Raw genomic sequence first — 14,275 nt, forward strand, 5'->3', positions numbered from 1 at the left:
TTATTACCAACACTTTATTTTTTTAATGCCTCTTTTCATTTCTTAAGGAGAGATAAAGTTTTATCTTCTAATCCCATCCTACCATTAGCTATTATTTTTTTCACTCTCTCTCTGACATTATTCGTCTTTTTTTTTCTTTCCTTCTATTTTTGTTTTCTAGTTATTTAGACCTATATATGGAAGAAATTACATATTATACCAAAGTTTCAAATTTAATTCCCCAAATACCGAATAAAATATTTAATCTCAGAAAATATCGGTTGATGACCATAATTTTTCTTACCGTATTCAACTTAATTTTGGTTTATTAAAGTTTTCTTTAGAATATAAAGATGTTTACCGTTTTAATTTAGAAATCATTATTTTAAGAAATTTTTTGTAATCTATATTCTTAAAATGAACACTGAGCACGTAGAGAAATTCTCGTATTATTAGCAAAATGGATGGCTCAACATTGGGACACCATTTTAAATTGCAATGGGCTTGTCTTTTCTGGGCATTGGAGCTTCTTTTCCTTAAAAAAAAAAAAAAAAAATTAAGGATTTTAAGAGCTTCTTTTATACTTGAAAATTAATCCAACACTAACTATAGTTATTTTCATTATTTATTATTGGCATTCAAACCGTGTTAATAGTTACAAGCGAGTCTTCAAACAAAAAATGAAACCCTATTAACACATTTACGTACTCGTCACTATGCATTAGATATAGACTATATAACCTTTTTTTTAATATTATTTCTAGTAAATAAAAGATTATTTCACATGCAATGATAAGGTAAAGTTAATTTTTTAAAATAAAAAATAATAATTTCCCTGGTGCAAAGTGCAAACCGCTACAATCATATATCCATGCATGCATGATCATTTGCAAACGTACGTAGATTAGATAGATATAGACACATCATGGTCGGAAAGTGTTATGTTGTTGTTGATTCCAATGCGACAAAGAGCATTCGGAGTCAAAACTCAAGTCATTGACTTTCCTCCCGGAGAATTTCACAGGCCCTCTAATCCCCTTCAGGCTCGGAGACCTCTGATCGGGCACGAGAGACAGCCTGTTCTTGCTCGGAGAAAACCCGTCGAGGCTCTCGGCCCTGAGCTTCGGAGAACTCGCCGACCTCGCTCTGGCTCTCGCGGATTCCGTGGCCGCCATGTAGGTCGGGAAATTGGTGGCCGTCGCCGGAGACCCGGGGAACGAGGTCTCGTCTCCGACCGAGCACTGCCTTCTGTGGTTCATCAAGTGAGACCTGGTGTTGAGCTGTTGCTTGGAGTGCAAGTCTTCTTTGAGGTGTTGCTTGGAGTGCAAGTCTTGGAGATCGTCTTTGCTCTTTGTGAGCTGAGTGTCGACCCACTGTTCGAGCCAGTATCTCCAACGCCCGCTGATTTCATTCCTTTCCGACTCTGCAGATTTCTGTCACAGCCACCAAATAATGAGCCAGTTAATACAATTTCTTAATCATCTGTTTTTTTTTAGGTGCATTAGAAAAATAACCAATTTAAATGTTTGATATTGTATATGCAACTATTTGTAAATCTTAGTTAAATAGTCATTTTCATGTATTTACAGTACGTAAATTTTAGATAAATAGACACCTCTATATATTATAACACGTCATTATTTACGGTTATTTACTTAAGATTTACCAAACGTTTACTATTCAGCAATGTCAAATATTTAAGTTGACTATTTTTCTAATTTTCTGTTTTTTTTTTTTTCCTTCTGATTAATGCTTAATGAACCATGTCATAATTAACGTTTGATTGTTAGAATTTTTTATTTGGAGGCATGAAAGGAGCCATGAAAAAAAGAGACGTTGTTTGGTACATAAGAAGAAGAATATTGTGGACGCAAGTCCAATTATTGGTGTGTACTTAGTTTAGTCTATACTCACAATTTTTAATAATGTAAATAAATGTTTTGCTTGTCTTTTTACTGATTAAAAATAAAATGCATTAATGAACTTGGTACCAACAAGCAAAGGCGGAGGCGCGTGGAGACGAGAGGGGTCATATGCCCCGTTGAACTTTTAAAATTGTATTTTACCTTTCTTTTTATTTTTAACCTAAAATTGTGTGATTTTTTTTTCCGGGTGATTTGACTAAATAACCGATTTAAAGTTAAGGATTTGCAAAATAGTCAAAATTTACTCAAGATTTTAAATATGACCAAAATGTGCAGTAATACAGTTTCAAAAACAAAATCAATCTTAGGATTAACATTTTTTAAAGTAATAAATTGCTTATAATAATTGACAAAAAATATTTGACAACGTAATTTTGGTTATTTTGCTGAAAATTTGAAACTTTAACTATTTTACTGATAAGTTGGTTTCAAATAATTCTTATACACCCCTTAACTTTTTTATTTTTTTTATTATTTTTTTTATTATTTTTTTTATATATAATTTTATATTTTTATCAAATATGCCTACCAACAAGCTCCTAGTGAGACAATCACTTACACCTACATGATATAATTTTAATCAAATGTGGTTGATTAAAAGTATATTATATTGTTAAAAAATTGGGGTTTTATTTTGTAGTGGTATTCAGTTTTGTATTTTAAAATTAGGTGATTTATTTTATGACACGCTAAAGACAGATTATATTTTTATTTAAATGTGGTTGAAATGTAATTACCCGGTGTTGGTGCCAGTATTGTCTGATTCTTTGTCGTTTAATGGAAGCCTCTTTCTTGCTCATCAACGACGCGTGAGCTTCTTCCTTTGACATCAGACTGTCGTCCCATCTCCTCTCACTGTATGACTCCATCTAAAAAAAAAAATCATAAATAACGCATATTAAAACCAAGTTAATATTAGAGAGGAATAACTCACACTTACAATTTCTTGCACACAACACAAGTGGATATTCTCTCTTATTAGCATTGGACTACTTTCTTACAGTTTTTTCATGACATGTTAGCCATTAAATGAAGTTTCATGACATACATCAACATCATTGTCATAAAATTGGAAAAAAGCTTTGCTAATAGATAATGCGAAGAAAAAAAAAACATTCAATATAGTAATACTTTTAGAATAATACCTTCAATTCAGCTGTTCTAACTACATAGTCGATTGAAAATTAAAATATGTCTCAAATAACAAAGTTTGTCTAAATTAATAAAATAGTAAAAAAAAAAAAAAATTCTTGAATACTAAGTGTCAATAATACATATAAGGTAGAGATCTTATAAACAAGTGTTAATATTTTTATGTACACTATCAAATTTTGGATATTTTGTTAAAGAAACTAAAAAAATTGACTACTCTATTAAAAAAAAATTAAAACCTACTACATTCTTAAATAATTAATTTTTTCTTAATTTATAATATAAAATATAATACTCACTCTGAGCAATTTCTCCCTGAAAGAGTTCAATTCGTCCTCATCGGCATTGTGGTCGACGACGTGGCATTGAAATGAGTTAGCGCAGAGCTGTGATTGTCGTCTCGGCATTGAAATGTTGACAATTGACTGAAGCCTCTTGAGCGTCGTCACGGCTTGTCGTCTCACCGCTCTTCCCCGGATTATCGCCTGAAGCGTCACTATTCCCTTCAATGCCCTCAACGCTTTCCTCGCCTACCATTCAATTTTTTCCAACATTTTTCACCAATCTCTAAATAGTATATGATCCAATTTTACTAAGAAATTGCGATTGATTTTTATCCGAAAATGTCATAAATTTAGAAAAATGTAGTAAGTGGACATATAAATACCTTACATTTTAATATAGAATTTACACTAAGAAATTATTTCGATGATCTGATTTTACCGAGATACATAATATTTTTTTATAGTTATTTGAAATACCGTTACGAACATACTACTCATAAATCGATGGAGATATCGACGGATATTATACGAAATAATATGATAAGAAAAATAACATGATATGGATCAATCAGTTTGAAATCAAAGAACAAAAAAAGGATGTAGTAGAGTGAAAGTGATAATATGTGCTCTGTTCTTTGGCAGAGATAACAGAAAAGAGAAAAGACTCACAAGGTAACCCCGAAAAGCAGTTTGAATCTTCACCGCAGAGGAATCGAGGATATCGCCCCCTTTTCCGGTCTCCGCCGCCACGTCAGCAGATCGAGGCTTGCACGTGAGCAGTACCACTTCGGCGGCGGCGTGCGCGGCGGCGACGGCAGCTTCGGCGGCGGCTGCGGAGGCGATGGCGACGGAGATCGCTCGGTGGCTCTGTTTCTCCTCTGTTTCGCTTTCACACACATTTTTTGCTCTCTCTGTTTCTTCTTTGTTTTCTTTTTCTTTTTCTTTTTCTATATCTTGTGGCTGTGGTGGTGGTGCAGTGAGTGAAGGTATTCTTTTCATTCTCAGTCTTGCAAAAACCCATTTCTTTCTCTTCTCCTTCTGATTTAGACAAACAAAAATATGATAATCGAGGTTAGAGTATATTATATGTATATATATATATATATATATATATAAACAAATTTACATATATATAATACCTTTTCTTGGTGTGACTGTGATGAATCTGAAGTGAAGAATCTTTTCACTAATGTGAACCAACTCTTCTTCTTAGCCATTTGAAGATCTCTTCGGTGGTTCTTGATTGGTTTATGCTGATAAGATCTCTGAACGATCTACAAATAAAACATACATGTGAAGTAGAAGTTGAAGAACAAACATTCCATTCCCTAACACTGAATTTTAAACAAGATGTGTATTGTTTTAATTAATTAAGTAATTAATCACTAGTCATTTTCCTCTAATGTTTTCATGAATGATAGCCAAAAAGCCGAGCTAGCTAATGAAAAGTGAGAAGAGAGAGGCTTGACCTAAGAAACACACACTACTATAACAACATATATTCTTATTAGTATTGGGAAAACAAATAAACAATGTTGATCAATGAGAGACCACAAAATCAGGTTTTAACATTCCCTAGTAGGCTAGTTAATGATGCTAATCTAACATGGTATATATAATTTTAGTTGTCACTTCAATCATTCAAGTATTTCTGCTCTTTTATGATGATGAGTTTTTATTTTTTATTTTTTTATTTTTTTTATGCTCATTTTGTGGGCCTTTAATAATCAAGCTATATGAGTATGGGGAGCCAAAAAAAAAATAAAAAATAAAATAAAATAAAATAAAATAATTTGTTTGTACTAGTCATGGTCATGGAGGGAAACATTTGATGAATAATGGTAAAACTCTTTTGAGGCAAATGGGTCCTCTTTCATATGGTTTTTTCTCGCCACTCTCCTCTTCTTTTCCCATATTGCAACAAACATATTCAAATAATCAAATGTATGTTGGGTGTGAATTTACAAGATTGCCCTCCACTCCTTATTTTTCCTGCAAATTGAGCATTTCATTATTCTCCTTTGTTGATATATGTATAATAGACGGTCAAGATGAGATTTTTTATTTTTAACATTATACTCATGCTATACTTGCTTGGTACACATTTTGCCCTTATAAAAGTCAATAGTTGCTTACTTTGTTTATCCTTGAAAGTCATGAAGTGTCCCAAATCTACAGAAACACACATGTTAGTAGGCTGTTCCTAATTCTCTAGAGAGATATTGAGAGAGAGAGAGAGTATTATTGAGGTTTTTGTGGGGAAATGGCAATGTGCAAAGAGATGAGAGAATATAAGGAACAAAACAAAGCAGCCTTGTGGTGTAAGAGTGCATACAGCTGTGAAAGGGTCCCATAAGTTCAAAAGAATACTCACATTATTATTATTATTACATATTTTTTAAAAAGAAATAATAATAAGATAGAGATATATCTATTATGTTGCCATCGAGGCTTAAAATGTCCGTGAAATTCTGCTTGGTGTTTCTCTACTCGGTCGCTAAAAGGTAAATTTTCAGTAAATTATATGATGGAGTTATCATCAAATTCACCATTTCCATGTTTTGGAACCCTCGATAAATCATGTCCGCACACGTTTATAAATAGTAAAAAAAAAACAAAACAAAAAAACATCGACCAATGGTATTTTAAATTTTAATTTCTGCCAAGAAAAATTATCTCTCTCTCTCTCTCTCTCTCTTGTCGTACTCACAACATGTGAGGAAGTCACAAGATATGTATCTATATCTATTTTGGTTATAATATGAAAGTGGTAGTACCGTTATATATGCAAGGTACGTAATGGCTATATGTTGCTCTCTTTCGGTTAACTATCACTTTCTTTTAGAGCACGCCGAGTATAAATACTAGGAAGCTACTTCGATAATGAGATTTATGTATTTACGGTATAATTGATATACTCTCACTTACCTCTTCACGTTACAATATTCAAAAGAGCAGTTATCTATTTGGTGAATGATGAGAAAAGAGAAGAAGCTAGAAAAATTATTGCTAAACTTTTTTAAAATTGATGATTCACACCATGGGGAGTTTGAGAAGAAATCAGTTATAAAATATCTCGCGGAGTTAAATATATAGGTAAAAATACCGATTATATACAATATGTACTATATAACCTTAATTTTTGTTGTATTTTTGTGAATATTATCTTTTTCTTTTATTGTTTTCGGCAAGTTTAAGAAATAATTCGTTAAGAAAAGGAAGGCAACAAGCATACTAAAATATGCACATATAGAAAGAGATGTAGTCTGAATAAAAATAAGAAGCCATGTAATATAAGAATATTTTATTTCAAACAAAAAAACCTAATTAATTTTCACTAGTGAAATATGATGCTCTAGGCAGACAAAAAAAAACGAAAAAGAAAAGAAAGATAAATTATTGTTTTCTAAAAAAAAATGCTGGTACGAGTTTTAGGTAATATATTCACAACATGTAGGCGATAGCATTTACGCGGTTGTGTAGTTTCCATGTTTAGCAAAAGGCTCATTTATGAATATATTGACTTTATTTTATCAGAGAGTTTTTAGAAAACATTTTTTTTTTGAAAAAGTTGGAAAGCAATTTTCAAGCATACTTATTGTGTCACTCTAATATCCAACCACCATCTAACTCTCTGCTCAATTATAAGAAGAAAAAAGAGTGGAATTTAGTTAGTTATAATCCCACATATACTTCTATCCGGAAAATTATATATTTATTCATTCATTGTGATGCAGATGTAAGTTTATCCTGTTTAACCTTTAAGCTTATGTCTCTACATACTACATACATTAGATGCAACTTTAGCTAATAATATCGTGTAATAAACTAAACAATAATCATGAGAAAAAGAGAGCGGTCTTAAAAAAAAAACTATTGATTAAGTCGTATTTTTAGTTATTTCATACTTTCTCAAAAAAGAAAAAAAAAGTTATTTCATCCATAAGTTTTGCATAAAATATATTTATAAACAGAAAATGTTAAATTTTAATTAAATTATTGCTTAAAAATTACTAATTAAAGTTACAGTATTTTAAAGAAAAAATGTTATGAAGTAGCCAATTTAAACTATGACTTTTGCAAAATAGCCATAGTTTCATTAGGTATAGCAAAATAGCCAATTGAGAGTACTGCGACTTTTAATCCTGCCTCGATTAATTTTAAACCAGCCTTCATAAAACTTACATTCTGTCTTTATAGTTCGTTGATATTAAATTTAATCCAACTTAGATTAATCTTACTTTGGCTAGTTTACTTATAGTTGGCAAACTATGACTATTTTGCAAAAGCTTAAGTTCTATTTGGTTATATAGCAGCTTGACCCTATTTTAAATTGGACGCTTTAGCTTACTAGTCTTTTTAAAACTTAAAATTGTGTAATAGCCAACATTTTAGTAATATTTGATAATTAGTCAATCTTTAATGCAATAAGACAAAATTACCCTTATTTTTTTCTCCTCATTCTTTGTAAAAAATAAATTAAATAAAAATAATTTATCTATACCTAAATACTCTCTCTCTCTCTCTCTCTCTCTCTCTCTCTCTCTCTCTCTCTCTCTCCCCATTACATTTTTAGCCATTACAGAGGTAAAAAAAAAACAACAGCATCACAGTTAATAGTCGGTAATAACTGGTAATAGATTTTTGGTATAAAATTATTAACAGTTATTACCGACTATTAATTAAAACAAAAACCTATTAACAGTTATTAACGATTATTAGTTGCGCTTTTAATGTTTTTGACATTTGCCCATGGCTAAAAAATGTGAAGAGAGAGAGAGAGAGAGAGTAAACGTGAAAATAGAGAGATATCTGAGATCCTAATAATTAGGAATTTTTAATAATAAATTAGATTTTATTAATTATGAAAATAAATTATATTAACTAATTAATAAGGGTAAAAATGGTATAAACAATGTGTCACATAAATAGAATGACTATAAATAAAAAAAATCTGAAACATCTGACAAATATTCTTAAGTTTTAATAAGCTAGTCGTTACAAATTCCATTTCCAGTTCTTTTTACCAATGTTATTACATTATAAACAAATCTTGTGCATACAGTTGAACGAGCTGTAAATATTTAGAAAAGAGAAAAATATTTGAACGTGTGGAGCTGAGGGAACATTAACTTCAAAATTTAAATGTAAACTTCTTAAGAAAATAGATATAATTAAGGGAATATGCTAACGTGAGCCTTTGAGTAAACTGCCAAAACTATTAAGTAGCTGAAAACATGATACTGACCTTAACAAGTCAACAGAATTTTACAGTGCAAAAGTACCAGTCAAAATTGCATTTTTCTATTCAATTAATAAGCTGTTGATTAGATTTTTTGTTTTTGTTTACAATGTCTAAAGAAAGTGTTGATATTAAACCTCTTGTCGTTTTTTTTTTCAAGAGCCATAATATTGATGATGAGCCTTTTTGACTTCTTCCTCTTTCTTCCTTCTTAAGTAAAGTTGTATGTTAAATGAAGTCCATCAGACAGCTATATTTGGTAAAATTGTAACTAAATTAGATTATATAATGATCATGATGGCTATAACAATATATATATATATATATATATATATATATATATATATAAATTAGTGAGAACATATAGTTACTCTATGTAAGCAAATGGTTTCAAGCCCGCCGGCCCCGAGTTTGCGTTAAGTGTTCTGTTAAACACCGACATTTCTTTAATTATTTGCGGGACTTTTGATTCATGCGTAGCTTATATATCGTTTTGTCGTAAGATCGAGTCTATATATTATCGGGTCAGCAAATATGATGATCTTTGTAATTCATATTGTTGTTCACCAATTCTATCTATGGTTCTCTAGCGTGTTTATCTCTCGTTGGAAGCCTGATCATATTGGTCGTGATTTTATTATCTTCTAATCATTGGAATCCGCTAATTACTAATGATATTGCTTTAATTATTTGTGGGACCTTTTATTCATGCGTAGCTTGTGTATCATTTTGTCGTAAGATCGAGTCTATATATTATCGGGTCAGCAAATATGATGATCTTTGTAGTTCATATTGTTGTTCACCAATTCTATCCATTATGGTTCTCTAGCGTGTTTATCTCTCGTGATCGTTGGAAGCTTGATCATATTGGAATCCGCTAACTACTAATTTGGTTAGAGGTGGGACTAATACTCCTAATTAGGAGTTTTTTTCCTTCCAAAATTAGTGGTTTTAATATCTTGATTAGTGATTAATTATCCATATTAAAAAAAATCTAAACATGTAAGAAAAAAGTTTTTAATATTTTTTTTTTCTTTCTAGATGACATAGGGGGGGTTAATATGTCTATTGGACTTTATGTGTTTCTTGGGCTTGGATATGTCTATTGAAGTTCACAGCTTGCAAAGCCCATATCTATCCGAAATTTAGTGAATAATAAATATTTATTTCCTCTCTGGATTCACTTTTACCATAAATCACCACAGAGAAGTACAGGAAACAAACGCCCAAACAGTCGCTTCTTCTTCTTCTTCTTCTTCTTCTTCGTCTTTAACCTTTTTGGGCTCTGTCGTTTTCTCTGCATTTGCGAAAGATTTGACAAAAATGGGAAATTGGAGACACCGACCACCTCGTAGACTATACAATCAAAACAACTCTCATTACGATTACGAAATCCCATCTGGTAACTATCATTTCACATCCTTTCTGTTGCTTCTTAATATACGTATATAATTTTTTTCTTTTAATTTTTCTTTTTTACGATTTGGGTTTTCAATTGCAATAACCCTATATGGGTTCTTGGGGATTTGTTTTGTCTTGGAATATGATTTTAATGTTTTGTGTGGGCAAATCTCTTTCTCTTTCTCTAACACGATTTGATAGTTTGAGATTTATTTGGCAAACATATGAATTGATGGATGATAAGAAGATTGTTGTTATTCGGTTAATTGCATAATGCTGTGCTGATACTCCATGGAATTTCTAGCATAATATAGAATAGGAAATTCTGCTCCATGGAAACAAATTATAAAAGCTTTTAGAGTAAACCTTGAATTCCTGTTGTTTCATGTGATGATGATATCATAGGGCCTTATTTACATGGGCTTATTTGTTAAGAAAACCCCTTAATTTCTATCTCCTTTACAGAGTGTTTACCAGATGACAATGTGCCTCAATGGGAGAAGAGATTCTGCTACGCCGTTGGATCGGTTCCGTGGCGAAAAGTGATGAGCGCAAAGTACTTCACTTCGGGCCACACCAACGTGTTGAACTGGGACGACTCGGCCGTGGAAGAGACGTTCCGGAGCGCCAAGAAACGGTTTTGGGCCGAGATGAACGGCCTCGGCTGCGAGGATTTATCTCCGGCGCCCGACCCGGATATCTACATCGACGACATAGATTGGGACCCGAAAGTCGATCCCGAGCTCATGAAGGAGCTGGACCGAGAGTACTTCGCCCCCGTCGACGACGAGGCCGAAGTGAGCAACAAGCTTTTGAAGAAGTTCAAGAGGATGAGAAGGTGGGTTCCGGAGAGTAATGACCGGAGCGAATGGAAAACGAATGTCGAAGCAAGTTCACGGAAAGTCAATGAGGTTAATGAATCGCGGGTCGATGGGGTTTCGGGTCAACGGGAAGTCAAAGCCGACCCCGCAAAGGAAGTGGATGAAAATCCTTGGGAACGAAGGAATAAAGATTCCGTCTTTAGGAAAGATAACACGTGGGACGGTTCTGGTGGTGATAATGGGGACTCGAATGAAAATCCCCGGGAAGGAATCGACTCGCGGGTCATTGGGGTTTCGGAGGAGAGCAGAGAGAATCGGGACGCGGACGAAAATCCTTGGGAACGAGGCAATCGAGATTCGGTCCGGACGAAAGATAGTCTTTTGGAGCAAATCAACCGAGTGAATGGTTGGGGCGGCGATTGCGACAAGGATTGGGGTTGGAATCGCGGGGAGTGGAATGTGGATTCCATGAACGGAGACAATCGATGGGCTCGAAGCTCTTCGAACGATAAAGGATACGGACAATGGACGAGTTACCGAAGCGAGAGCAGAGATTTCGGCCGCGGCAGAGCAGCGTGGCGCGGGAATAGCAGTTTCTCGAGAAGTAGGGAAGGTTACGGTGGTCAAAGGGATTTCGGGTATTATCAAGATTCGAGGTTTCGGACAGACGAGAATAATGGAGGGAGTGATCGTTGGACTACTAATAATTACAGAGGGAACAACAAAAGGCGAGTCTCATTTCAGTGAATTTAGGTGTATCCAAAGACAAAGACAAGGAAGTGAAAAAAATTATTTTGGGTGATACGAATGCATAAACTTGTATTTGTACATAAATCTTTAATTAGTAATTTAATTGTGTTTTGTTTGGGGAGAAATTATGGACCATTTTTTTTTATTAACAGGAAAAGAAGTTTCCGTTTTCTGTCATGTTACGATGATGTACTAGTATTTCGTTATATGACTAAAATCAGAAACACACTATTATTAATATTTTCTGGGTTTGGATTGTTCTTTTTTGCTGGCAAATTTTGTTTCTATTTTCATTACTTTCAATTTACACAACTTTGCCTTTCGTACACATTTTAATGCCAGTCTAAAATTCGGCTAAAAAATAAACGACAAATCTCTGTCTTGAAAGTCAAGCAATGACCTTTTAAACGACATCGTTTATCAACCCAACAGAGATTTTTCACAAACCAGTTTCTTGAGTTCATTTCTCGTCCCGCTTGTAAGTACTTTACTCACTCCTTCAAAATACAGCGAGAAAGATACAAACTTTAAGCTCCTCCAACAATGGCGGCGAGGCCGTACATCTTCAACGGCCACCGGAAACCCTCCCACAACCCCAAACCCGGCGGTCTCTTCCCCCAAACCCCAAACCCTAACAACAAAACCCCCCAATCCGATCTCGCCCAGTGGGACCCACACCTAATCCAATCCCTCTCCGCCGACCTCTCAAAACCCTCGCCGGCGGAGCCCAAACCCTACACCAGACCTCAATCCTTCCTCTCCCCGGTGGCCCGATTCATCGCCGAGGCCTTCCGGAAGAACGACCACCGGTGGGGCCCGCAGGTCACGGCGGAGCTGGAGAAGCTCCGGCGAGTGACTCCCAGCCTGGTCGCCGAGGTCTTGAAGCTTCAGACCGACCCGAACTTGGCGACCCGGTTCTTCCGCTGGGCCGGGAAGCAAAAAGGGTTCAGACACGACTACGCTTGCTTCAACGCCCTCGCGTACTGCCTCAACCGATCGAACCGCCACCGCTGGGCCGATCAGGTCCCGGAGCTCATGGAGGCTCAGGGAAAGCCGCCGAGCGAGAAGCAGTTCGAGATCCTCATCCGAATGCACTCGGACGCGAACCGAGGCCTCAGGGTTTACTATATCTACCAGAAGATGATCAAGTTCGGTGTCACTCCCAGAGTCTTCCTCTTCAACCGTGTCATCGAGGCTCTGGTCAGGACCGAGCACGTCGACTTGGCTATGTCGGTCTACGGTGACTTTCGAGCCGCAGGGCTGGTCGAGGAGAACGTGACGTTCACGGTGGTGATCAAAGGGCTGTGCAGAGCCGGGCGGGTCGACGAGGTTTTCGAGGTCTTGGAGAGGATGAGAGAGAGCTCTTGCCGGCCCGATGTTTTTGCCTACACGGCGATGGTCAAAGCCATGGTTGGCCGGGGATTCGTGGACGGGGCTTTGAGGGTATGGGACGAGATGGGTAGGGACGGGGTTGACCCGGACGTGGTCGCATATCGGACCGTGATTTCGGGGCTTTGTGGGCGGAGACGGGTCGACGAAGCGTTGAGGTTCTTCGAGGACATGAAGAGACGAGGGATTTTGATCGATCGTGGGATTTACGCCGAGTTGGTCGAGGCGTTTGCGAGAGTTGGGAGGGTCGGTTCGAGTATCGATCTTTTCGAGGATTTGTTGAGATCCGGGTATAGGCCCGATTTGGGGATCTACGAGTCGTTGATTCGGGGCTTGTGCGACGCGGGTCGGGTCGAGAAGGCTCTCACGCTGTTCCGAGCCGCGGCCCGGGAGGGTCTCGGGCCCGGTTTCGGGACGGTGAACCCGATTTTGGTCCACCACGCCGAGGCTCGAAAGATGGGCGATTTCCGGAAGCTTCTCTCGGAGATGGAGAGGCTCGGAGGAGACCGAGGCTCGGTGGCTCAAGGGCTCTCGAGATTCTTCTCCTCCTTGGTGGCGGCCGAGGATAAGGATAAAGAGCGGGTCGAGATCGGCTTGAGAGTCTTCGACGACTTGAGATCGTCGGGGTTTAAATCCATAGCCGTGGAACACTACAACGTTCTCATGGGGGCTCTGCACCGGATCGGGGAGGTTAAGAAGGCTCTGTCGCTCTTCGAGGACTTGAAGAGGAGCGTCGGTTCGGGACCCGGACCGGACTCGACGACTTACAGCGTGGCGATCGAGTGCCTCGTCGAGGACGACCGAGTGAGCGAGGCTTGCGATTGCTACAATCGGACGGTCGAGATGAACCGAGCCCCATCGATCCCGGCGTACCTAACCCTAGCGAGAGGGCTGTGCGGGACCGGGGCGATCCAGGACGCGATACAGCTCGTCCGGGACTGCCTCGGCAGCGTTCCAAGCGGGCCCGCGGAGTTCAAGTACGCGCTGGCGATCATCGGAGCGTGCCGGTCATGGTCAAAGTCAAAGTCAAAGTCCGACGAGGTGATCGGGGTCTTGGAGGAGATGATGGAGGAAGGGTTTCGGCCGGACGACGTGGTGTGCTCGGCGGTGATATTGGGTATGGTTGACCACGGGACGGTGGACGAGGGCAGAAAGGTCTTTTCCGAGCTTAGGGCCCGAAAGATTCTGAGCGAGTCGAGGGAGATCGTGTACGTCGAAATGATGCTAGACCAGGCAAAGAGGAAGACCAACGATCTCACCCAGGCCGGGATCGCATATTTCGGTTCTGCGGCTAAGTTCAAGGCAAACAGCTTTACTAAGTAAAAGAAAAAA

General features: G+C 37.2%; 3 protein-coding genes across 3 annotated transcripts; 2 read left to right on the top strand and 1 right to left on the bottom strand.

The window, feature by feature from the left end:
* Positions 1-772: 772 nt before the first annotated feature.
* On the bottom strand, positions 773-4,924 carry IQD11 (IQ-domain 11). The gene is made up of 5 exons (XM_089629410.1): positions 4,480-4,924; positions 4,010-4,378; positions 3,356-3,586; positions 2,642-2,773; positions 773-1,412 (listed from the first exon to the last, which is right to left on the bottom strand). The coding sequence occupies exons 1-5, from the start codon at positions 4,555-4,557 to the stop codon at positions 903-905; spliced, it is 1,320 nt and encodes a 439-aa protein (XP_089485536.1). The 5' UTR covers positions 4,558-4,924; the 3' UTR covers positions 773-902.
* A 4,846-nt stretch (positions 4,925-9,770) lies between these two features.
* On the top strand, positions 9,771-11,766 carry LOC149382949 (uncharacterized). Its single transcript, XM_089628139.1, has 2 exons — positions 9,771-9,984; positions 10,449-11,766. The coding sequence occupies exons 1-2, from the start codon at positions 9,906-9,908 to the stop codon at positions 11,549-11,551; spliced, it is 1,182 nt and encodes a 393-aa protein (XP_089484265.1). The 5' UTR covers positions 9,771-9,905; the 3' UTR covers positions 11,552-11,766.
* Positions 11,767-11,858: 92 nt separating this feature from the next.
* Positions 11,859-14,270, top strand: EMB3131 (Pentatricopeptide repeat (PPR-like) superfamily protein). The gene has a single exon (XM_089628621.1). It carries the CDS (start codon positions 12,098-12,100, stop codon positions 14,264-14,266), a length of 2,169 nt encoding a protein of 722 aa, XP_089484747.1. The 5' UTR covers positions 11,859-12,097; the 3' UTR covers positions 14,267-14,270.
* The last annotated feature ends 5 nt before the right edge of the window (positions 14,271-14,275 follow it).

The sequence above is a fragment of the Urtica dioica genome, chromosome 10 (assembly GCF_054948205.1).
Source record: "Urtica dioica subsp. dioica isolate 48M chromosome 10, U.dioica_male_clone48M_v1_H2, whole genome shotgun sequence".
Taxonomy (NCBI): Eukaryota; Viridiplantae; Streptophyta; class Magnoliopsida; order Rosales; family Urticaceae; genus Urtica; species Urtica dioica.